The 24,716-nt window shown below is 49.2% G+C and overlaps 1 protein-coding gene across 1 annotated transcript; it reads left to right on the top strand.

Annotated features, from left to right (window-relative positions):
- Positions 1-517: 517 nt before the first annotated feature.
- LOC121199790 (pleckstrin homology domain-containing family G member 3-like) lies at positions 518-23,492 on the top strand. Its single transcript, XM_041064729.1, is given in 24 exon segments — positions 518-606; positions 1,706-1,837; positions 2,260-2,319; positions 8,680-8,687; positions 8,689-8,739; positions 8,741-8,860; positions 8,862-8,954; positions 8,956-9,168; positions 12,982-13,082; positions 13,245-13,314; positions 13,560-13,606; positions 13,702-13,852; positions 14,137-14,268; positions 14,736-14,918; positions 15,017-15,109; positions 15,234-15,320; positions 15,496-15,529; positions 15,771-15,872; positions 15,961-15,999; positions 16,183-16,196; positions 16,939-17,292; positions 18,420-18,503; positions 19,485-20,955; positions 21,588-23,492. Coding segments are annotated over 22 exon segments (4,374 nt in total). The 5' UTR covers positions 518-606; positions 1,706-1,837; positions 2,260-2,270; the 3' UTR covers positions 22,466-23,492.
- The last annotated feature ends 1,224 nt before the right edge of the window (positions 23,493-24,716 follow it).

The following is a 24,716-nucleotide window of genomic DNA, read 5'->3' as shown; positions in this document are numbered from 1 at the left end:
GAGAAACAAGCACAGGACTACGGGACAGAGAGGACACAGAGTTAATGACATGTAATAAAGGCTAATAAATTTGAGAGTGGGTCTGAGGAGAGAAAGAGAAAGAAGAAGAAGTCCGCAGTAAATCATGGGATGTCCCCCAGCAGCCTAGGCCTATAGCAGCATAACTAGGGGATGATTCAGTTGCCTGAGCCAGCCCTACTAAGGGCTATATCCTTAACTGTAACAGTGTCTATAGAGATAATTGTGACTAACTATAAGTTTAATAAATAACTAGGACTGTAACTACAACTAATTATAAGCTTTATCAAACAAGAAGGTTTTAAGCTTCGTTTTAAAATTAGAGAGGGTGTCTGCTACCTGAACCCAAACTGGCAGTTGGTTCCATAGGAGAGGGGCCTGATAGCTAAAGGCTCGGCCTCCCATTCTACTTTTAGAGATTTTGGGAACCATAAGCAAACCTGCCTTCTGGGAACGAATCAGGGCGCATGCGCAGAAAGAGCGCGCAGCAGTCCTGCAGAGGTTTAGAGAAGGAACGGTTCTCATTAGTCCACATCAGAGGCTGAGAGTCGGGACGAGCACCGGGTTTACAGGGCGAACATCTCTGAGGTGAGTCCACTCTCTTCTGCTCATGTTCGCTGTGTTGGAGGAAAAGTTGCAGAGCAAAGCTCCGGAGTTCAGGAGTTTACAGAGACTCAGAGTCAGAGTCCTGATTCCGATGGACCGAAACTGTCCTGAGCCCGGGATCTACGCGGAAGTGTGTCTCTGCTTTTTCATCCGCTTCTCTTTAAACTTCAAACACCGCTAAACCTTTAAAAAAGGAGCTGACCCTGAAGTTCGGCTTCCTCGGACTAAAGTGAGTCTCATATAAAACAGATCATAGAATCACCAAGGCGCCGCTGGCTGCCCTGGAAGATTGTAGGTGGGGTTGCTAATGCAGAGCCTCGTTAGGATTTCTTTGCATTTAAAGAACACGCGCTTGTCTGAGAAGTTACCGACAATTTATGTGATAACCAAGTGGTCGTTAGGATCAAATGGGGTCTGTCTTTAATTCGGCGCACATCTAATACACGAAAAAGCGCGGATCTTTAGTAGATTTAAACTTTTGCCGGTTTCTTTCGCGGCCCTTCGCCACCAAAACACGCCCTGTCAGCGGCAGCGAGCCAGCACTGAGAAAGCGGGAACAAGTCTGAACTCTTTAGAGGTTTTACCGTATTTAGCGCTGCTTGGTGAAATACATGGCGCCGAAAGCAACAGAGGATAGTGCCGATTAATCTGAAGCCTCAGCACAGGCTTGTCAGGGTTTTACCGCTGACGAAAAGCAAAGCACCATTAAATGAATCATTATTAAAGGGAGGTTCGTGTGAGAGCACTGAGACTGCGGCCGGAGAAAACTCCGCCTGTCAGAGTGAGGAGTGGTTTGATAGATCTTCATCATGACTGTGTGTGTGTGTGTGTGTGTGTGTGTGTGTGTGTGTGTGTGTGATAAACAGTGTAAAGTTCAAAATAACCATTATACATTATCTGTTAAACAGTGAGTGACAGGAGGTGACAGGTGGCTCATGTGTTTCCATGGTAACCTGATCAGATTGCCCACACCTGATGAGGGCTGTGACAGGCTGTGACCGCCATCACCAGGGATCTGACCGGTTTGATCGATTAGTCGATCGACAGGTAATAACTGTCCTCTTCTGTCAGCACTGATCAGATCCCAGGTCAGATCCCAGACCCTCATACGCCTGGTGATCCATCACTTCCTGCTCTGGGACCTGGTTCTGCAGATCACAGAGCATCAGCGGTCGGTCCGGTTGTCCCGTCCTGGTCTCAGTCGTCACAGAAGGTTTGTTTAGCTGGACTTTGTTTTGCCCTCATCGTCCGTCTCAGCAAACGCAGGCAGCTGATTCAGGTGTTTGTAGTCAGCTGATCTGCCTCACCTGACCTCACTGTTTAAAGCTCATCAGTCTGAACTCGGGGGGATCGGGGGCGGGGCGAGGGGGCGAGGGGACCCTGGTACAGGTTCACATCTGTTTTTTCTGTCTGGAGACTCTGCTGCTGTGAGGCGTTCACTGACTGCAGCTTTAGGTCCAGATGTGCTGACGGAGCAGTGTCCCTGAACGCATCACTCTCTGATGACCTTCACTTGAACACACCTGCGCAGACAGGTGGGGGTGACTGTTTCATTCACTGTGTGTGTGTGTGTGTGTGTGTGTGTGTGTGTGTGTGTGTGTGTGTGTGTGTGTGTGTGTGTGTGTGTGTGTGCAGGAGACGGTGTGATGCCTGAAGGATCTCACAGCTCCTCCTGTGACGTCTCCATGGGTGAAGGTAAGAAACTGGATTTGGTACCAGCACTGGTCTGATGGGGGGGGGGCTGTGGTCTTAGCATTCAGACTGTGTCACAGCTTTTAAAGAACGAGTTGGCAGGTCCAATCCCTGCTGTCTGCAGGTCCAATCCCTGCTGTCTGCAGGTCCGGTCCTCTGTCTGTCTGCAGGTCCGGTCCTCTGTCCTCCTGTGTGTGGGACGAGCAGTTCAGATGGTCACACATCAGTCTTTGTTGTTGTCTGTGTTGATGTGTGTTGTCTTTCTTCTCTGTGGTCGGTGGCGGAGGGAACCGGCAGCGTCTGCAGTCACATAAATAACCACACGCACACACACAGAGGACAATAGACGCCTGTGTTTCTCAGCTGCAGACACTGAACATCAGCACAGAGTCGTGTTTTTACAAACAGCTCGTCTGTGTGGAGGTGACGTCACGCTGCAGACGCCCGGGTTGTGTTTCCTGTGTCACTCTGGAATGTGGCTGATCCAGGATCTGTGGTTCCAGTGTGTTTGAAGTGGCTCCGTGTAACAGATGTGACGTTTTTTATCTCGACATGACAGGTTAATCACACCTGTAACAGGTAACATATGAACATACAGCATCACATCTGTCACCACACACGGCTCAGGCTGTGTGAGGTCTGTGTGTGTCCAGTCCACCAGGTGGCGTCTCGCTCCCTTTGCTCCTCACACTGAGTCTAATTGGATTAAGCCCTGTCCCCTCCTGTCAGAGCTACAGGTAGATTCTCTCAGACCGGATCAGACCGAGCCCGGGTTCTGGTCCCTGTCTGACCGGACTCTTCTCGTCGCAGACCACAGGAGGTTTAAGGTAGGCAGAACGAATCAGGTCGGACTCTGGCTGAATGCTGTGTGTCTGCTGTCTGCTGTCTCTCATTAGAGACGTCGTCCCTGTTGTTTCAGCAGTGACGGGACACAGTGCGGGTCTGTTGTGTGTCTACAGTCTGCTCTCTGACATATGAAGACTTGTGTTAAACAACATAAAAAATCTGAAATGTTTCATTGTTTGTTTTCAGGATAAAAATAGGATGATGAATGTGTTCACACCTCAGGGGTCTGTGTGTGTGTGTGTGTGTGTGTGTGTGTGTGTGTGTGTGTGTGTGTGTGTGTGTGTGTGTGTGTGTGTGTGTGTGTGTGTGTGAAGACGTGAGTCCAAATCCACCTGATGTTTCAGCTTTATACGTGACAGTGAGTTAAACACGAGCGGAACAGCAGAGAACCTTGTGGCTTAAATCTGTGTTTTTTTGTTAGAGGTTTGGTTGCTGCTCATCTTGCAGTTCAGCTTCACTTTGATGGTTTAAGATCTGATCCAGAGTCAGTGACTGACTGCAGGTAGCAAATGTTCTAAATGTCACAGCTCAGGATGAAGGCGTCTCCATAGCAGCAGCCCCCGAGGCTTATGGGTAGAGTAGTTTTTTTGTCCACAGAAAGAGAATGGAAAGGAATGAACCTGGACCTGGGTACTGATCACAGTGAGTGTGTGTGTGTGTGTGTGTGTGTGACCTCCAGTCTTCATGCAGTGTCTCTTCACTCGAAGTTAATCTTAGGTCACATGACTAGACTCTTAATCGCCATGGAAACCAGCTGACTTTAACTGTCTTACATAAGACAGGTGTTGTGATGTCACTCTGATGACATCATCAGCAGTGCGGTACAGGTGTGTGTACTTCACAGTGTGCTGGTTTCTAATGGTTTGTTCTGGTTATACTGATGAAATCAGTGCGTGGTGCAGAGTCAGGTGACGTTCAGTGGAACCGCCCAGCAGGTAGCTCACCTGGTGGGACGCGTTGTGTTTGTGTTCGTCAGAGAACAACTTCACAGGACTTCAGGGTGTTTAGATCAGCTGATGGAAATCGGAGCATCTGATTGGTCAGATCTGAGGGTTGTTGTGTTGGTTGTTAGATGTAATGGGATGTAATCCCTGCTGGTTGTGTTCCTCTCACTGTGCTGGGTTAGCTTTATCCTCATTATCACAGATTACACACACACACATACACAGAGACACACACACAGAGACACACACATACACAGAGACACACACACACACACAGAGACACACACACAGAGACACACACACAGAGACACACACATACACAGACACACACACACACACAGACACACACACACACACACACACACAGAGACACACACATACACAGACACACACACACACACACACAGAGACACACACATACACAGACACACACACACACACACACAGAGACACACAGAGACACACACACACACACATGTGCAAGTTACTTCCTGTCTGAAACCTGATTGGACCAGAGACACATAGCTTTGTACAACACTATATGGCCATAAGTATGTGGACAGCTGTGGTGAACCCTTGTCCTGGCTGGGTGTGAAACCTGTGTGCACTCACCTGTGACCTGTGGGGTCGCCTCAGGTGAACTCCGTTTGTTTGGACAGGTCTGAGAACTGTCAAACTCTGGTCCAGAACCAAACCTGAGACACGAGGTTTGATGAGACTGGATCCTTCTGCTGATCTGACTGAATGAGTTCAGGTGTGCTCACCTGTGCTGTCGGCTGAGGCCTGTTTCCAGTGAGGTCTGTCTCACCTGTCACTCGTATGTCACTCACCTCATGTGTTTGAGTGAGCGTGGACAAACTAACAGGAACATGTGAACTGACACAGTTTATGAATCTGTCCTGCTGCATCAGGACGAGACGTCGTGGTTTCAAAGCTCTGTTGTGTCTCCAGAACAGTCGGCCATTATCCGTCCTCATGACCCCACCCCTCTGTGACTCTCTGAGACACAATCAAACCCAGACAGACAGAGCCCAGCTCAGGTCCCTCACAAGTCGTCCGTCCTCTGGCTCTCTCCTCCCTCTGTGTCCTCCTCTGTCTCCCTCCTGTCTCCTTCATGTTATGCCTCCTGCTGCTGTCCCAGAGGTCAGGCTGGTAGCTAAAGGCTGGAGCTCTGCAGGAGGACAGAGGACAGCAGGAAGCTGCTCAGAGACTGTTGTTACCATGACAACAGGTTGTCACAGTCGGTCAGTGGCGTGTGAGCGTGTGAACGTGTTATCGCTCTGAGGTTGTAAAGAACCTGTTCATCCGGCAGCAGACTGTGCAGTCAGCACCTGGATCAGTGTTTGTGGCCCCGCCCCCTCCAGGTGCGTCGTCCCAAGGTCTGAGTGTGGTGTTTGTGTTGCTGTAAACCTTTGACCTGAGGCTGACACCCCCCCCCCCCCCCCCCCCCCCCTTCATGGTTCTAGCTCCTCCTCTTCCGCCTTCTGTCCTCCTCCTTTCAGAGCTCCTCCCTTCCTCCTCCTCCTGTTGTGGTTTTTTACACTCGTCCTCTCTCCGTCGGTCGGTCTGTGTGTGTGTTTTTCCTGCAGCAGCTCAGTCAAACCTGTGGAGCATTCAGGTGTCTTTAAAGCTGCAGGAAAACTGAAAGTTAGCATTTTTCTCCTTTAAACCTTTGAGAAGACGTTTTATGTTTTATGAGGGATCGGTTTTGAGTTGATGGGGTATCAGAGGAGCTTGTGGCGCAGCCTGGCCGGAGGAGGAGGCGATGTTGCAGTCGTGAGGTGTTCGGGTTCAGAGGAGGTGAAGATCTCCTTCAGGAGAGCGGGGGAGGACCGGAGGCTCAGACGAGTCTTTGTCCCCCGCTGGTTGGGTGAGTCTGAGTGGGTTCTTCAGCAGGTTTTCTGATTGTTAATCTGATGAAATGATTTTCAGCTCAAAGGTTTTTTATTTACCTCAGACACAGTTTGGACTCAGTTTCTCACAGACTTTATGAACTGGGCTCAGAAGGTGAAAAGGTTTGGACACGTGCTGGTTTGTAGAATATACAGGTATTAATTTGTTGTCATAGAAAACCTGCTGCAGAGGTCAAAGGTCAGATCTGAAGTTGTGTGTTTGAATGAAAACACTGAGCTGTGACTGGCCGACAGTCTCTCATGTTATCATGCTGAAGGGGCTGAGTCCATAAAGTCATTTCCTGCTGGGTCAGTGAACGCCTCGCTGACTTTAAACTGGCAGGAAGCCAAACAGCTAACGGTCAGCTGTGTGTGTGTGTGTGTGTGTAAAGCCCAGTCTCTGCAGTCTGAATCTGTTTTCGTTCAAACCTCCTCTTGTGATAACATCCTGGTCCAGGTCACAGTGAGGAGCTGCTGTGTGTGATGTCTCCTCGTGTCCACACTGAACTGATCTGTGGACGTCACAATGAGACAGACTGAGACAAACCCTCAGTCTCACTGGCAAACCAGTGGTGGAAAGTACATTTACTTCAAGTACAGTTTCTAGTACTTGTTTTCATTTCATGTTCCAACGTTTCAGAGGAAAATGTTGTACCTGTTTATCTGAGAGCTGCAGTCACATGAACAAACACTGAGCTGTGATTGGCCGACAGTCTCTCATGTTATTTAAGCAACTGAGTCCATAAATTAACTTCCTGCTGGGTCAATCAGTGCCTTGCTGACTTTAACCTGGCAAGAAGCCAAAGAGCTAACGGTCACAGCCTTCAAAAAAAAGTGTGTAGTTGTTTATTATTGTTTTGTATTATTGTTTTGTATGATGTCAGCATGCTAAACTTAGCATTAATCGTACTGTGTAGCCGAGGCTAACAATAGTCAGGAGGAGGAAATGAGAGAATTCCTCAAACAGCTGTAGATGTCTCTGTTAGCTTTACTAAAAATGTTTTCCATTGTTTTTTTTTTTCTTGTTTTCATTTTTGTTTGTGTGGTTGTTTGGTTTTTTTTTTTTTGTTTGCTTGTTTGCTTCACGTTGTCTGGTTGTGTTTTCTGTGTCTCAGGTGGACTGTCAGTGTCTCTGCTCTTCAGATATTTAGCTGGTATGTTTGCTAACACCAACCAAAACCATACAGCGGCCATTTTAAGCACTAAAGGCGGGAAACTGAACCAACTCTTTAATACATTCAACATTTCAAACTCTGCTGACTAAAAGAAACAGGAAATGTTGTGCATTTTAAAACATTTTTATTTGGATTGTCACTGTTTGTACAATAATAATAATATTTGGAGCTCTGTAAATAAAATTGACAAGTAACATGCTAACATAGCTTTAGATTGCTCTGTTAACATTTCTGTCTAATTGTAGTTGAATTTCTTTTAATTAAAGGATCAGTGTGTAGGATTTAGTGACATCTGGTGGTGAGAGTGAATACTGTAGCCATGATACACATTTATCATGTGACTATGTTTTTGTGTTGGACATTAAAATCTGTTGATACTGTTCACATAAATATTCAGTTACAGCCGTGAATCCTGTGTTTTTCCAGCAGCTCGGTTACATGTCAGACTTTCAGGGAACAACAGTGAAACATTTCAACCAAACCGTTGTTATTTTTCCAAAGTAAAAGTTTCCCATCACATCAGCTCAAAATGGCCGAGGCGTGGAAAGGTAAACGACAGCGACTGAATCCCAGCATGCTCACAAATCTAAACAACACACTCTGAATGAATGAATCTGATCGCAACAAATCAAACAGTCACCGTGAATCAATCAGAGTTAATGATCTGATCAGGACGAAACGATCAACAGGAATATGTTTTTGATTATATTTTTGATTTTGCTGTTTGGATTGTACCATGTGACTCGGGGTCGAGCTGTTATCCAGTTCATTTGAGTGATTTGAATTTTTGTTTGTGCAGGAAACGTCTACACTGCAAAAATCCCAGGTATTACAGCCAATAGGAAAAGGTCATTTCAGTCACACGGTGATGTAGTCGGCTGCTCTGCGGTCAGACTGTGCTCATCACAGTTTACTCTCTCTGTATCTCAGTGGTTTTCTAACTGAGACACCTTCTTCACTTCCTGACTTCACTTCCTGAGGATGTCATCATCTCTGATGTCCATCCTGCAGAACTTCATAGAGAATCCTGCTGTTTTTAAGTTTCCTTCAGTATCAGTGATCCAGTGAGAGGTGTCTGTTCATCCATAGGTTCACTGCAGACAGCAGCTGATCACAGCTGATTCAGCTTCTGCTACTGGGGTTTAACTCGTAGTGAGCCGTCGTATCGGAGAGGGACAGACTGAAAAACCATGCTACTCTCAGACTGATCTGAGATCTTTTTCTGAAGAGGTGTAATCTTTACAGACTCTGCTGTTGTTCAGCCTCCACCTGCTGGGTGACTGACGTTAGCTGGAGATGTTAAACCTGGATATCTGAGCTTCCCTGTGTATCTGTGACATCACATCCTCTTTCCTCACCAATAAAAAACTGTTGATGTCAAAGTGTCTTCTCCAGGAACAGAGCTCTGTCTCTGATCAGGATCTGGAGACAAATGTGCTGGAATCTGTTTATTATGATTGTCACCCTGATCAGACCTGTCAATAATCCTCCTCCCTCTGTCCTCAGAGTCTCCTCCGCCTGTCCACTGCCTCCATCAGTAGTAATGAGCGCGCTCCGTCGGCCACGGCCCTCCGACTCCTCCGACCTGCCGTTGTCAGAACATCGCCCGGTGAGCCTGATCTCCACGCTGTCCTCAGGATCTGGATCCTCCAGAGACGACAGCCTGGCCCCGCCTCCACTGTCCTCCCCAAAACTCGGACCCCGACATCGACCTGGACCTGAGCCCTGCAGGGAGCGGCGGAGGCAGCGCAGACAGCAAGGGGTTGGGGCCACGCCCACCAGTCTGACGAGAAGGGGCGGGGCCTCGGACTTGTTCACAACAACAACAACAACAAAGAGTCGACAGCAAGTCGAGCCTCCAGCCGCCGGCAGCAGACGCCGTTCATAAAGAGCAGCATGGCACCCAACCCTCAGCTGACCTACCTGGACCGGGTCGTCATGGAGATCATCGAGACTGAGAGGATGTACGTCAGAGACCTGCGCATGATCGTAGAGGTGGGTCACCAGACGCCATCAGTCCTTTATCTCTCCGTGTGGTCCAGGTGCCAGGTCCAGGTCCAGTTATCAGCTGTGTCTCTCTGCTAAAAATTCTGATGTGCTGATTTAATTGTCCTTCACGAGGTTCCAGTTTGTGGACACGTGTCAGACTGACCTCAGATCAGATTCAGGTCCTGACCGGGAGGACAGTGAGTGGAACCTGGCGATGGTTCCACATCACGCCGTCGTCACAGGCTATAATTAACCGCTTAAGACGTTGTGGATTAACTGCTTATGTAACAGTGAGAATCACAGATAAGCCTGAACCTGGAGAGACCTGGACCTGCTCTTACCTGAGCATCACCTCAGGTGTAAGACACAGGACGGCGTCGCTGTCACTGCTCATCATACTTTTATTTTTTAATCCAGGAAATCAGAACTGTTGATCTGATCAGATTATTAATTATTATTCAGGAATAAATAAAAAAAATCATTTCAGCTGGAAACAGATCAGGAAGGAAATGAAACAGCTTCAGCTCCTGAGCCTTAAAAAGACATCGAGGACATTTACGAGCTTTAATGTGTCACAGTGAAATCTCCTCTCTACTCTCCCTCGTCTCTCCTCCTGCCTCCTCTCTCCTCTCTCTCCTCTCTCCTCCTCTCCTCCTCTCCTCTCTCCTCCTCTCCTCCTCTCTCCTCTCTCTCCTCCTCTCCTCTCTCCTCCTCTCCTCCTCTTCTCTCTCCTCTCTCCTCCTCCTCCCCTCTCCTCCTCCTCCTCTCCTCCTCTCCTCCTCTTCTCTCTCCTCCTCCTCCTCTCCTCTCCTCCTCTTCCTTTCCTCTGCTCCTCTCTCCTCCTCTTCTCTCTCCTCCTCTCCTCTCTCCTCCTCTTCTCTCTCCTCCTCCTCTTCTCTCTCCTCCTCCTCCTCTCCTCTCCTCCTCCTCCTCCTCCTCTTCCTCTTCTCCCTCTCTCCTCCTCCTCCTCCTCTTCTCTCTCCTCCTTCCTCCTCCTCCCCTCTCCTCCTCTTCTCTCTCCTCCTCCTCCTCTTCTCTCTCCTCCTCCTCCTCTCCTCTCTCCTCTTCTCCTCCTCCTCCTCTCCTCTCTCCTCCTCCTCCTCTCTCTCCTCCTCCTCCTCCTCTCCTCCTCCTCCTCCCCTCTTCCTCCTCCTCCTCTCCTCCTCCCCTCTCCTCCTCCTCTCCTCCTCTCCTCTCTCCTCTCTCCTCCTCCTCCTCTCTCTCCTCCTCCTCTTCTCTCTCCTCCTCTTCTCTCTCCTCCTCCTCTCCTCCTCCTCTTCTCTCTCCTCCTCCTCCTCTCCTCTCTCCTCTCTCCTCCTCCTCCTCCTCCTCTTTCTCCTCTCTCCTCTCTCCTCCTCCTCCTCCTCCTCTCTCTCCCTCCTCCTCCTCCTCCTCTCCTCCTCCTCCTCTCTCTCCTCCTCCTCCTCCTCTCTCCTCCTCCTCCTCTCCTCCTCTTCTCTCTCCTCCTCCTCCTCTCCTCTCCTCCTCCTCTTTCCTTTCCTCTGCTCCTCTCTCCTCCTCCTCCTCCTTTCCTCTGCTCCTCTCTCCTCCTTTCCTCTGCTCCTCTCTCCTCCTCTCCTCCTCTTCTCTCTCCTCCTCCTCCCCTCTCCTCCTCTTCTCTCTCCTCCTCCTCCTCTCCTCCTCTTCTCTCTCCTCTCTCTCTCCTCCTTCTCTCTCCTCTCCCCTCTCCTCCTCTCCTCCTCCCTCCTCCTCCTCTCCTCCTCCTCTCTCCTCTCCTCTCTCCTCCTCTCCTCTCTCCTCTCCTCTCTCCTCCTCTCCTCCTCCTCCTCTCTCTTCTCCTCTCTCCTCCTCCTCCTCCTCTCTCTCTCTCCTCCTCCTTCCTCCTCCTCTCTCCTCCTCTTCTCTCTCCTCCTCCTCCTCTTCTCTCTCCTCCTCCTCCTCTCCCTCCTCTCCTCTCTCCTCTCTCCTCCTCTCCTCTCTCCTCCTCTCCTCTCTCTCCTCCTCCTCCTCCTCTCCTCCTCTCCTCTCTCTCCTCCTCCTCCTCCCCTCTCCTCCTCCTCCTCTCCTCCTCCCCTCTCCTCCTCCTCTCCTCCTCTCCTCTCTCTCCTCCTCCTCCTCTCTCTCCTCCTCCTCTTCTCTCTCCTCCTCTTCTCTCTCCTCCTCCTCTCCTCCTCCTCCTCTCTCTCTCCTCCTCCTCCTCTCCTCTCTCCTCTCTCCTCCTCCTCCTCCTCCTCTTTCTCCTCTCTCCTCTCTCCTCCTCCTCCTCCTCCTCTCTCTCCTCCTCCTCCTCCTCTCCTCCTCCTCCTCTCTCTCCTCCTCCTCCTCCTCTCTCCTCCTCCTCCTCTCCTTCCTCTTCTCTCTCCTCCTCCTCCTCTCCTCTCCTCCTCCTCCTCTTCCTTTCCTCTGCTCCTCTCTCCTCCTCCTCCTCCTTTCCTCTGCTCCTCTCTCCTCCTCCCCTGTCTTCGGGGGTGGTGTGAGAAGAAGAGAAGACAGAGGAGAGAGAAGAAGAGAAACGCGAAGAAGAGGCGAGCGAAGAAGAAGACGCGCAGACGAAGTTCTCTCCTCTCTCCTCTCCTCCTCTTCTCCTCTCTCATCCTCCTCCCCCTCTCCTACCTCTTCTCTCTCCTCCTCCTCCCTCATCCTCTTCTCCTCTCTCCTCCTCTTCTCCTCCTCCTCCTCCTCCTCTCTCTCCTCCTCTTCCTCTCTCCTCTCCTCCTCTCCTCCCCTCTTCTCTCTCCTCTCTCTCTCCTCTCTTCCTCCTCTTCTCTCTCCTCTCCTCCTCCTCCTCTGCTCCTCTCCTCCTCCTCTCCTCTCTCCTCCTCTCCTCCTCTTCTCTCTCTCCTCCTCCCTCTCCTCCTCTTCTCTCTTCCTCTCTCTCTCCTCCTCTTCTCTCTCTCTCTCCTCTCCTCCCCTCTCCTCTCTTCTCTCTCCTCCTCCTCCTCTCCTCCTCCTCCTCTTCTCCTCTCTCCTCCTCTTCTCTCTCTCCTCCTCCTCCTCCCCTCTCTCCTCCTCTTCTCCACTCTCCTCCTCCTCCTCCTCCTCTCTCTCCTCCTCTTCTCTCTCCTCCTCCTCTCCTCCTCTCTCCTCCTTCTCTCCTCCTCCTCCTCCTCCTCCTCTCCTCTCTCCTCCTCCTCCCTCCCTCCTCTCTCTCCTCTCTCCTCCTCCTCCTCCTCCTCTCTCTCCTCCTCCTCCTCTCCTCCTCTCCTCCTCTTCTCTCCTCTCTTCCTCCTCTTCTCTCTCCTCCTCCTCCTCCTCTCCTCTCTCCTCTCCTCCTCCTTCTCTCTCCTCTCTCCTCCTCCTCCCCTCTCCTCTTCTCTCTCCTCCTCCTCCTCTCCTCCTCTCCTCTTCTCCTCTCTCCTCCTCTTCTCTCTCCTCCTCCTCCTCTCCTCCTCTCCTCCTCTTCTCTCTCCTCCTCCTCCTCCTCCTCTCCTCTCTCCTCCTCCTCCTCCTCCTCTCTCTCCTCTCTCCTCCTCCTCCTCCTCCTCTCTCTCCTCCTCCTCCTCTCCTCCTCTCCTCCTCTTCTCTCCTCTCTTCCTCCTCTTCTCTCTCCTCCTCCTCCTCTCCTCTCACCCTCCCTCCTCTCCTCCTCTTCTCTCCTCCTCCTCTCTCCTCCTCTCCCCTCTCCTCCTCTCCTCTCTCTCTCTCTCTCTCCTCTCCTCTCTCCTCCTCTTCTCTCTCCTCCTCCTCCTCTCCTCCTCTCCTCCTCCCCTCTCCTCCTCCTCCTCCTCTCCTCTCTCCTCTCCTCCTCCTCCTCTCTCCTCCTCCTCCTCCTCCTCTCCTCTCTCCTCCTCCTCCTCCTCTCCTCCTCCTCCTCCTCCTCCTCTCTCTCCTCCTCCTCCTCCTCCTCTCCTCCTTCAGGATTACCTGGCTCACATCATCGATCAGTCTGATTTGTCGATGCGTCCTGAGCAGGTGTGCGCTCTGTTTGGAAACATCGAGGACATCTACGAGTTCAACAGGTAAAGAACAACCTGCTGCTGACGTGTTGTTGGAAGTTTCCTCAAAGTTTTTAGAAATAATGTGAATCATTATCGTCCAGTCGATGAGCCCCACAGACGTGGAGACGTGTGGTTTTGGTGACGTGTTCTTGTTGTTGTCGTTGTTGTCATGGTGATGTGAAGCGAGCTGCTCCAGGCTCTTGACCTGTGTGACAACGATCCCGTCGCCGTCGCCCGGTGCTTCGTCATGAAGGTGAGAAGCTTGGAGTCAGACTCAGAGACTGAAAAGTTGTGATGATGTTCAGTGAATGAAACTCAGGCGTGGACGGGTGTTGCACAGGATGTTGGGTAAAACGTGGCCCGGCTGTAATAACACTGATTCAGCAGTTTTATGGTGCAGTGTGATTTACTCTGACAACATCAGACGGCGGTCAGACGTCCACACAATCTTAATCCGGCTGCACGTCACAGATTTCCTGTAACGTCGTCTCATTTCAGAGCGAGTACTTTGAGATCTACACACAGTACTGCACCAACTACCCAAAGTAAGTTCTGACCATGTAATGAGCATGTTGTTGACACCTGTCTCTGCCTGTGTTTTTCACCTGTGTTCACCTGTTGATGTTCCCGTCTGTTGCAGTTCGGTCGCAGCGCTGACCGACTGCATGAGGAATAAATCCCTCGCCAAGTTTTTTCGGGAGCGCCAGGCGTTGTTGAAGCGATCACTTCCCCTGGGTTCATACCTGCTCAAGCCTGTTCAGAGGATCCTCAAGTACCACCTGCTGCTCCAGGTAAGGCACTAACACACCTGATCCCCCAGTCACACCTTTACAGGATAACATTAACACTTAAGGCCAAACCCAGTAACTGCAGTGGCACCGCTGCGATCTTTGGACAGTGTAACACGATGTGTGTGTTACACACTGAGATGGATCTTTCTTATTCATAAGCACGATGTACAGAGGAAGTGAGCTGAGTGTGTATCCTGTGCATACAGTTCTGTATCATCTGCATAAAAACGTATAGTTTCAGTCTCACTTCATGTTTACTCGTTGTTTATGATGTTTTTGTTTAGGAGATAGCGAAGCACTTTGACCCAGAGGAGGAAGGTTATGAGGTGGTGGAGGAGGCCATCTACACCATGACAGGGGTGGCCTGGTACATCAACGACATGAAGAGGAAGCACGAACACGCCGTCAGACTGCAGGTAAGTCGCAAAGGAACACGCGCTGGGTTAGATTTACACAAGACGCGTTTGATTGGTTGTTTCAGCCTGTGGCTAAATGAACGTACAGAGGTTTGTTCAGTAACTGGTCCACACAGAGACCCCATTAGCTAACACACCATGGCATACAGAATCACAGTGCATTCTGGGTTTTAAATATCATCTAAGAAGATACACGAGAGAATTAGATTGTGCAAAAGTATAAAAGCATAAAAATGAGGACTTGAAAAGACGTTTGGGGATGAAGGATTCAGAGTCAGGATCAGTTCTGAACTTCTGCCTGCCAGACTAAACTGAGGGCTTTTCAACCCTGTGGCAGTTTCAGTAGAACCTGAATAAACCTTCGTTAAATCAACTGTGATGTTTGCTGTGTTTTTAGTGGCACCTGTCAGTGGCTCAGCACGCCTGTGACACGCAGTCTGAATGTTGGCTGTCTGTGTTTCCTTCAGGAGGTTCAGTCTTTGCTGCTGAACTGGAAGGGTCCAGACCTCACCACGTACGGAGAGCTGGTTCTGGAGGGAACCTTCAAAGTTTATCGAGCTAAAAACGAGAGAACGCTTTTCCTGTTCGATCGCATGCTGCTCATCACCAAACGCCGCGGAGAACACTACGTGTACAAGACGCACATCTCTGTGAGAAACAGCACATGATCACAGAGCGTCGCACACGTTTGTGTGGAAATGGATTTTCAGTGTGAGAGTGACGCTGCTCTGTCTCCCTCTGTGTTCAGTGCTCCACCCTGATGCTGATCGAAAGCGCCAAAGACTCTCTGAGCTTCAGCGTCACTCATTACAAACACCCCAAACAGCCTCACACCGTCCAGGTGAGACGTCCTCTCACCTGTCCTCTGACCTGTCTCTGCCACCGCCTCCTGTCGCTTCACTTCTGTTCTGAAACACAGTGCGTCCGTTTGTTCTCTTCAGTCTTTGTTGTGTTTGTGTTTTCAGGCGAAGACACTGGAGGAGAAGAAGCTGTGGGCCCATCACATCAAACGCATCATTCTGGAAAACCACCACGCCATCATCCCACAGAAGGTCAGGAAACCAGTAACACCACTACACACCAGGACACACAGCGGGACACACATCGGGACACACATCGGGACACACATCGGGACACACAGCAGGACACACAGCAGTGGAACCTGTGTTAACACCTGTGTTTCAGGTGGACGTGTGTGACGTTTGTTGTCTCATTGTCTCGTTCCAGGCTAAAGACGCCATCTTAGAAATGGATCCTATATGTGAGTAAAAGTTGTTTTCCACCACAGGAAAAGATTTTCTGAAGGTTTTTTGTAAAACTTTATTTAAAGCAGTCGTTCAGCTCTTTAGTTCATGCTGGTTAACACTGGTTAATGTTAGTTAACACTGGTTAACCTTAGTTGAAGTTTGAAATGAGTGAAGCTGATTTTGTGTGAGATGTGAGTTAAACGTCAGAGAGCTCTGGGCGTCAGCTGTTGTCCTTCGGGTTCTTCTCACCTGCAGACCCTCCCAGGTATCGTTACAGTCCTGAGCGCCTGAAAAAAGCTCTGTCCTCTCAGTCTGAGGAGTTTCAGCGAGACAGCGGACAGGGACGGCGACAGTCGGGTAAACACGCACAGAATAACCCGACCGTCCGCTGGTTTCTGCCGTCAGCACGCTCGGTTCATAGTTGTGTTTCTGTTTTTTCCTTCAGATCCGAGCAAACAGATTCTGAAGAACACCAAAGGTGAAGGTGTGAGGACCGTGAGACGTTCCTGAGGCGGCTCACTCACCTGATCTTTCACTTTTAGTTTAGTCTGCATCACAGATGTATGTCACATCAATTTTCAATATTCACAACTAACCGAATATTTTTCTGTGTTTAACCAACCGTCGCATCTGCTCGTCTGCTGCTGCTGCTTCTCCTGCCGACCAGCAGCTGCCATAAAGGTAAGACTGTAGGAGCGAATGTCTTATTACTGCTGTAGAGAAGGGAGGGAGGACGCAGGTGTGTCTGTGATCACAGACGGTGAAGTCTTCAGGTGTTCCTCTGACTCCCAGGTCCTGAAGATAAATACTGAACCAGTGGGTTCATGAAGAATCACCTCAGAATAAAAAGACAGAGTCATGAGTTTCTTCATCAGCTGAATGTAGGTTACACAACAACAACAACAACAACGATTAATAAGCAGAATCTTCCAGAACACATTGTCCCTTATCTGCCCTGCCCTCTAGTGGTCGTTAAGGAAGGGTTAGAGGAGAGGAACACTTACTCTAAAGACAAAATCACAAACTATAAACTTTCAATTCAGTTCAGTTTTATTTATACAGCTTTACAGAGACCCAGAGTCTGACCCCAGATCAGCAGACACAGCTCCCTGTGAACGTGGCTCACAGGTGGGACCCTCATGCTGAGGGCCGGGCTGGGTGAGAGGAGGAAGATAGGACAGCTGGGAATGGAGGAGAAGGACAGGCAGCATATAGAACATGATACACACAGGAAGTGGACGATGTTAAAGGGACAGCATTCAGATCCCAGAACAGTTAGTGGATCCTGTGCTCAGCAGGTTACAGCTGTGACAGGAGACAGCCCCCGTGCTGGGCCTTCATATTGTTCTCTAATGCTACAGTTTCATAAACACTGACTCAGTAGGTGTGGTTTAAACCGGAGGGGGTGTCTGACGTCCTGCAGCGCTCAGACAGAGAGGGGGTGTTACCGGGGGAGAGACGCTCTCTGCAGCCTGCCGTCAGCGGCGCCGTGGTGGGATCCAGTCTGGACGAGTCTGACGCCGACCGGCCCGGGGAGGAGGAGGAGGAGCTCAGCAGCAGGAAGAGCTCACTGGAGCGGCTGATCTGCAGCGAGGAAGAGGAGGAGGAGGAAGAGGCGGGGAGGTTGTCTCCACAGCGGTCTCATCAGATGGAGGACAGTGAGCCGGACGACGTCCTGCTGGAGGAAGACCAGGTAGACGACTTCGCTAGCTCCGTGCTGGCTGCCATCTCCTGCTGGCACTACAGGGTCCAGGCCTTTCTTTCCACCACGGTGACGGTGAGGCTTTGTGCTGCCGGCCTGCTCGTCTTCATGGCCTGCGTCCTCAGCTTGACCCTCCACCCGTCCCACGCCAGCTCCGTAACACGCTAAAGTCATGGATAACAGCACTCCCCGCTCCGCTCAGCGATAACTTACCTGCTCCTGCTGTGGGGCTTTCGGTTACCTGCTGCATGGGCTTCATGTGCAGGACTAACACCAGCTGAGCTGCATGTTTGGAGTCAACACGCTAAACTACAGCAGGGTGACGGACACGGGACTGTTCACGTTGACAAATGTGCAGTAACTGTTAAAGAACAGGTGTCGAACTCCAGGGTAGGTAGGGAGAGTTCTCGTCTGCTCCAGACCCAGATCTGTCAGGTGGACCACTTTCATCCCGTTCAGAGGCCATGACAGGTTTAGCATAGCTTAGCATAAAGACTAGAAGCAGTGGGAAACTGTTAGCGTCCACACAGCTCCACGCCTGAGACCTAATGAATGAGTCCTAAACAAACTGAATGAATCTGACTCTGGAGCAGTTTAAGTACGTGTTTTCAGACCAACTTTTCGCCTCCGTTCCTGCATGTTGTGCTTTTCTTGGAGCTCGGTGTAACTTCGTACCTGCAGCTTTGCAGCTGTTTAATCCAGCTTCATGGCTGTGGACTGTGTGAACACCACACGTAACTGAGCGTCTGCAGGTTGTGTCCAACCAGACGTCTGCTGCTGCCTCTCACTCTTTTGTTGCTTCGTTTATTTGCACGTTTGGTTTCAGAGGCTGAGCCATGATTTAGTTTGCGACTAATCTGCTGTTCATATTCAGAGGTAATTACTGTTGTTCACTGTCTGTGCTAAAAGGTCAGTTTGTTCAAAGAACGTCTCATTTACGGAGGTTTGGAGATTCCTGTCTCTTCTCCCAACACAATGGAGCTGAAGTGAATTTATTTGCAAAGCTCAAAGCGTCTGAGTTTTATTTCTGTGAATCATCCAGAACAAACAACACGTTGGAGGCAAACCTGATGTTTTGTGGTTTGGGTGATCCGGCCCTTTAAAAAATCCTCATGCCATTGTTTGTGATATAAAAATCTTTCAACTCAAACTTTCCTTTTATCTTCTGATATGAAAGTTTGGCCTTGTTCTGTTTGTTGAAGGAGGCGGAGGGAGGCAGCTCGAACAAAGAACATGGACGACTTCCTGAAGGTGAGCCAGCTGGACCTGAGGCAACATCTGAGCAGGTAAATAACGGTGGAGGACCCGCAGGTTCCAGACCTTCTTCATGTCTGATGTTACACTTTTCATCAGGTCTTTGTCCAGTTGTACTTTATTTACACACGTAAACAATCACACATCAGCCCCTTCACAGCTGAAAAACCTGAAACTGTGGAAGTTAAACTTTGATCACTTTGAGATCGCATTCTTCTTCTGTCGTCTTCTCTGAACTGACCACAGACGCAACTCGTCCGTGAACTCACCCCTTTTGAGGAGCCGCGACGTTTAACGCAGGATGGTCTGTGGGCTTGTGGGAAATGGTGTTTATTAAAGGCTGTGTGGTGGATTTTCTTCTTTCTTCTTTGAGTTTTCAACTAATGGTTTTTAAACTTTCGTTTCTGGGTTCACAGGAGAACAGGAAGTGGGACGCTGACTCCGAGTTTTTATTCTTAGAAAGACAAAGTTAAATCTGACGTGAAGAATCTGCAGAACCCGACCCGATGCATTACTACTGATCGGTCAGCAGTTACATTCACGGTTGTCTGATTGGTCTAATTCTAAAATATTGCTGAGTCATCAGTATAGCGGTTGCTAGGTAGACATCTAATCATCTGAGCTGCTTGTCCTTACCTGGAAGGTGTCCCCCTGATGTCTGGTAGAGTACTGTACCTGTCTCTACTTTCACCAAGCTAACCCTCACAGATAACATGTTAGCTTCCCACGTAAATGAAGTTCAAAGCTGACAGCAGCTTGTGAACCTTATTGTCTTCAGCAGCCTGATCTGTTTCTGTTCTAGTTCTTCTGTTGTGACGTAGAACTTGTTTCCACGCTGTCTCAAAGAAAGTCTCATATCAAACTAAACGTCTGTCCCAGACCAAACGTACTACTACACCCTCTTCATTTTCCTCCCTCACAGCAGATTTCATTTCTCCACCCTGTCTTTAGTCTCATTTAAACTGATTTTTAAATTATTTTTCAGTTCTTCTCATTGTTTTTTTCATTTTTAGCCCAGCACAGAAAAGCTGCCGCAGGAGAAGACATCAGAGTCTGAACCAGCTGAAAACCCTGAACCAGAACCCACCTCTGATCCGGACCCTCCCATGGTCTCAGTGTCTCCTCAAAGGTCAGAAGAACTGAGACCTGAAAGAGATCCAGAACCGTCGTCTGCCACGCCTGATTCAGATTCAAAAACCCTGAGCAGTGGGGAGTCATCTGAGGATGAGGAGGATGATAAGGAGGATGTAGAGAAGGAGAGTGAAGCCACGAGCATTCTTCCCTCCTCTGTCCTGGACAAAGCCAGCGCCATTGCCCAGCACTTCACCAACAGCATCAAACGTGGCAGTCTGGCCCAGGACGACACCCGCTCCCTTGGCTGTGCTTCACCTCGGTTACCCAGCAGAACCGGCAGCAGCCTCAGCCTCAGTGCTGAACCTGCCGACCGACCTTTACGGCTCAACAGCGTCAGTTCTGATGCTGCAGAGACCTTTGGCGTGATGGACTTGACGCTGCTGTCTCCTCGGGATGACAGCCTCTTTGACACCGACAGAGGCATTCGACGGAGGCGGGACTCCATCCTGTCCAAGCATGACCAGCTGCTCATCGGCAAAATAAAGAGTTACTATGAGAATGCCGGGAGCCAGGACGCCACCTTCAGCCTTCAGCGCAGGGAGAGCCTGACATACATCCCAACTGGGCTGGTCAGGAGCTCCGTCAGCCGGTTCAACAGCATCCCAAAGGACAAAATGATCCAGGCAAATCCCACCACATCCTCCAGTCTTGACGTTTCAGTGGAATCACACTCAGCTTTACCCACAGATAACCGCGATCACATAGTTTCTAGTGACTCTTTGGATTCTTTGAAGTCTGATCAGAGAAGCACAGAAGATTCAGGAGAAAGCCTCAGGTTCAGATCTCAGAGTCTGCAGGATAATCCATCAGAGGATGAAGAGTTCAAACCTTCATCTGAAATGATCAAGATCTGGCAGGCGATGGAGCAAGAGATCACCAGATCCCAAAGTGAACAATCCAAAGAAGCTCCAAAAAACCCCAGAGCCACCAGCGTCAGGCTTTCTAACCTGACAAAGACCCCAAACAAGAGCTCTGACCAGGAGAGTCAAGCATCTGACCTCAGCACCATCACAGAGGAGTCCACGAGTCCTTCGCCCCTGAAACCCAAAGCCTCTGGGATGAATCGGACAGGAAGTCTGAAGGACACCCTGAAGGTGTTCGGGGAGGAGGCCGTCATCCTCAGGGCTTCAGTTCCTCGGGTCGCCCAGCTGAAGGCGGAGGCAGAAGGGGAAAGGCCCAGCGAGGATTCGAACCAGGTGGACGACAAAACGAAGAGCAAAGTCCTCCACCTGGCTCGTCAGTACAGTCAGCGAATCAAAACGACCAAACCAGTGGTCCAACAGCGAAGTCACGGCGTTTTGATCAGCAGGAAGAGCTTACCCTCTTTGGTGGAGGAGAAGGAGAGTTCAGGTATCGTGATGTCCTGTTCACCTTCTGCAGCAGAAAGCGGTCAGGGTCATCAACAGAGCAGAGATCACGGTTGTTCTTTCCTGTATTTGCACAAATTATATGAAACTTTCAGCCCATTTCGTCCCAAACAGCCACAGTTTAAACATTTCAAACTCTATTGGACGTGTGTTCGTCTCAGTTCATCACATTGAGAGCGACTGAACCATCAGAGTTAAACACTGATTTAAATACGTAGATATTTAAGGATTTGGGAGGATTATGACATTTAAGGTTGTTCCAGATTTTGGGGTTTGAGGGCACAATAATAAGAAAATAAAAAGACTTTAAGTTGTAATGTAACATTTTTTAGATTTGCATCTCCTCATGACAAAATGTGAGTTTTTCCTGAAAATGGAAAAAATGTTGATGTTGATCATTCAAACACTCGATCATACCTTAAAGCATAATTCTGGTTTGTCCCGAGCTGGGTCTGGGTGCTTGGTGCTTGTATTGGATAGGTTTGTTTCTATCAGCTGTGATAACGTTGTTTATTAATTAAGACTAACAGGTCAAAAAACTCAGACACGTTGTACTGAGAGTTCTAAAAACCTGGGATCATACTTGAAATTTATGATTGTTTCTATTTTTTGCAGGTAAACCCAACCTGACTCTGACACTGAGATCTCATAATAAAGCATCCTCACTACCGCTGAGCCCTGTAGACCAAGCCCGAGTGGTCTCCCCAGATCGGGCTCGCTCCCGCAGTCCCCTCAGTCCTCCTCCTCCCATCGAGGGGTTCAACTGGCCCGACGTCCGTGAACTCCGCTCCAAATACTCCGACCACAGCTGCTCCCAGAAGAGTCCTGTCGGCAGGAGTCGATCCATCCCTGAGCAGATGTTTGACAGAGGTCTGAGGAGGCACTCCGGCTGCTTCTCCAGCCACCTCTTTGCTGACGGAACCTCTGGTGAAGATCCTTCATACAAGCCTCGCAGCAGCCGAGACAACAGCCGAGAGGAACGCAGCAAACGGCTCCACCGAGCCAATTCTCTGGACCCTCGGCTGAGTGGAGCACAAATGGCTGAACTGCAGAAGCTTCAGGACCAGGTCGCTAACAGCAGCTACGATGGTTACTTCATCGCAGCCGAGGTGCCGCTAGCCAGTGCCTCCGAACACAAGATCATTGTCATAGAGAAACTTCCAGAGCCTGAGTCAGAGCCTACAGAAACAGCCAAAGAAGAAGAAGACGACAACTACGTTCAGATTCGTTCACCGACCAGCAAAGAGAAGATCTCCATCATGGCCGTCATTGACCGCTGCCGGGCCTATCAGGACTGCGACGAATACAAACAGAGGGAGGAAGCGAAAGCTAAATTTGAGCTGGTGAAGCCTCAAGAACTCGACAAGACGGCAGCGTCCTTTACCGATCAGGACGAGTCCCAGAAAACGAGCTCAGACTCCGGACAGAAGACGGAGGCCGGTCAGCAGAGCATGGTGAAAAATCTGAGAGAGAAGTTCCAGAGCCTGAGCTGAAGAAACCTTACGATGAAAGACATTGCATCAAAACTCTGAAGTGATGAACCCAAAGATTTATACAGACAACGCAAACACCAGTGAAAGAGTGAAAAAGCTCCTGTTTAGCTCTTTAAGTAGCAAACGGATGATCGACCTGTCAGTAGGATAAAAATAATAATCCAATTTATTATGGTCTGACAAACATAAAGGAACCGTCACCTTGTCGTGTTGATCATAATAAAACAACAAAATTATCACATCATTTATATATAGATATACTATATATCTATATATGTTTATATATCTATATAAATGTATATAGATATGATGATAGTTATACTGATTGGGAATTTCCAGAAACATTTAGAAGATAGAAAACGTCTTGTGATTGATTTATGTAAAAATCCAAAACCAACTTTCTTGAGATTACGAGATCAGTTCCCGATGTCTTCTCTTCTCATTTTGTAGATAAATATTTAGATGTATGTAAATATCTTTATACAGTCGTCAAGTACAAATGAGCTCCTGTCAGAATATTTGTGAAAAGCACCTTTTTGTACTGGATGTAATGTGTTGATATGTTGCACCATGTCAGTTCTGTCAGTTTGTGTGTGGAGAGTCCATCACAGTCTCAGAGCATCTTCTTCAACATGCAAACACAGCATGAACATAAACACGGGATTCGTTAGCTTACTAAACATTAGTGAATGTGTCCTTTTGTGTGCCTTTTAGTTTGTCTCGTTTCTGTGTTCACTGATCTCACAGGGAGTCGGGTTTCCTTCTCCGTACTCAGCAGTTTTGTTAGGGAGCTGATCCACTTTAGCCCCTTGCTCAGTGGCACACTGGCAGGTTTGGGACTTGAACCTGTGGCTCTTTTGTAACCGCTCGTCCTCTCAGTCGACCACTGTTAACAGGCTCCTTCTGCCCTGTTGCTGCTATTTATTGGATCTGATGTAAATAGAAACAAAAACAGTGTCTTTGTATAAGTGTGGTTTTATGTTTGTGTTTCTATGACCTCAGAACACATTAAATCCAACAGAGTGTATGACTGTGTGTTTCTGTGTGTGTACACACACCGTGTCCTCACACACTTAAGAATGAACTTTGTCATTGAAGATGATTTTATTTTCAGCAGAGATCTGAACAAAAAGTTTTTATGAGACATGAAATGTTATTGATCGATGTGTTGAAACTCGCAGAGCTTTAACTCAGCAGAAGATTCCAAACCACCAGTGTAAACAAACTGAATCTGTTACTCAGGTACAGTAGCACCACCCAGTGGACAGACAGTAGAATCACTGATGATGGGACAATGGGTTCCTGCCACAGGTTAGACTGGTTTTCATCACTCTGATGTTTTTTCAGACTTGGACTCTGAGGACGTCTTCAGATCAAACGCACACAGACTCCAGGACTGACGAGGCAGAACGAGCAGCTTCTTCTCTCCGACTGTTTCCTCTGCACACGGAGGTGGAAAGTGTCTGTGAGTCGACCTGAGGTGAGTTCAACAGGTGAGAATCCTACCTGAGAAACCTGTGACTGTCTGATGATCAGGATCACTGAGCTCACGCTGTGCTGGATCACTGACCTGACAGCATAAATGTTTCTGGATGTTGATTGGCTCAAAATATCGATTTGAAAGATGCTGCACAAACTGTGGCGAACAAAGATTGTATTGTTAGTGATTCCTGGGTAAACGCACTGGTCCTGGATCCTCAGGTGTTTCGGTCCCGGTCTGGTCCTGGATCCTCAGGTGTTTCGGTCCCGGTCTGGTCCTGGATCCTCAGGTGTTTCGGTTCCCGGTCTGGTCCTGGATCCTCAGGTGTTTCTGTCCCGGTCTGGTCCTGGATCCTCAGGTGTTTAGGTCCCGGTCTGGTATTTTATGGCAGTAGCTTCATCCTGATGTGACAGATTTTTTCCTCCTCTTCTTCACAGATCTGTCCGTCACTTTTTCCTCTGACCCCCACTGTCATGATCACTTCCTGTCTTTGTCTTTTTCCGTCCTTTGTGACTGTCTGCTCTGCTCTAATGTGTGTCCCCTGTTTGCAATTACCTTTTCTGTATTTAAGTCCCAGTGTCCCCCCCGTCCCCTTGTCCCATGTGTGCGGTTCCTTGTGGTTCTTCAGATTTGCCTCTTTCGTTGTTCTTTTCCTTCATGTCAGTTACTGAGTTTCCTTCTACTTTTTGTTTCTGTTCTTGTTTTTGAAAAACTTTCTTAGTTTCTGTGATTTTATGTTCTTATGTACGTCCTTAATCCCTATGGACATTT

The sequence above is a fragment of the Toxotes jaculatrix genome, chromosome 19 (genome assembly GCF_017976425.1).
Source record: "Toxotes jaculatrix isolate fToxJac2 chromosome 19, fToxJac2.pri, whole genome shotgun sequence".
In the NCBI taxonomy this organism is placed as follows: domain Eukaryota; kingdom Metazoa; phylum Chordata; class Actinopteri; family Toxotidae; genus Toxotes; species Toxotes jaculatrix.
The sequence above is the reverse complement of the archived record's forward strand: the minus strand, read 5'-3'. Positions and strand labels throughout refer to the sequence as shown.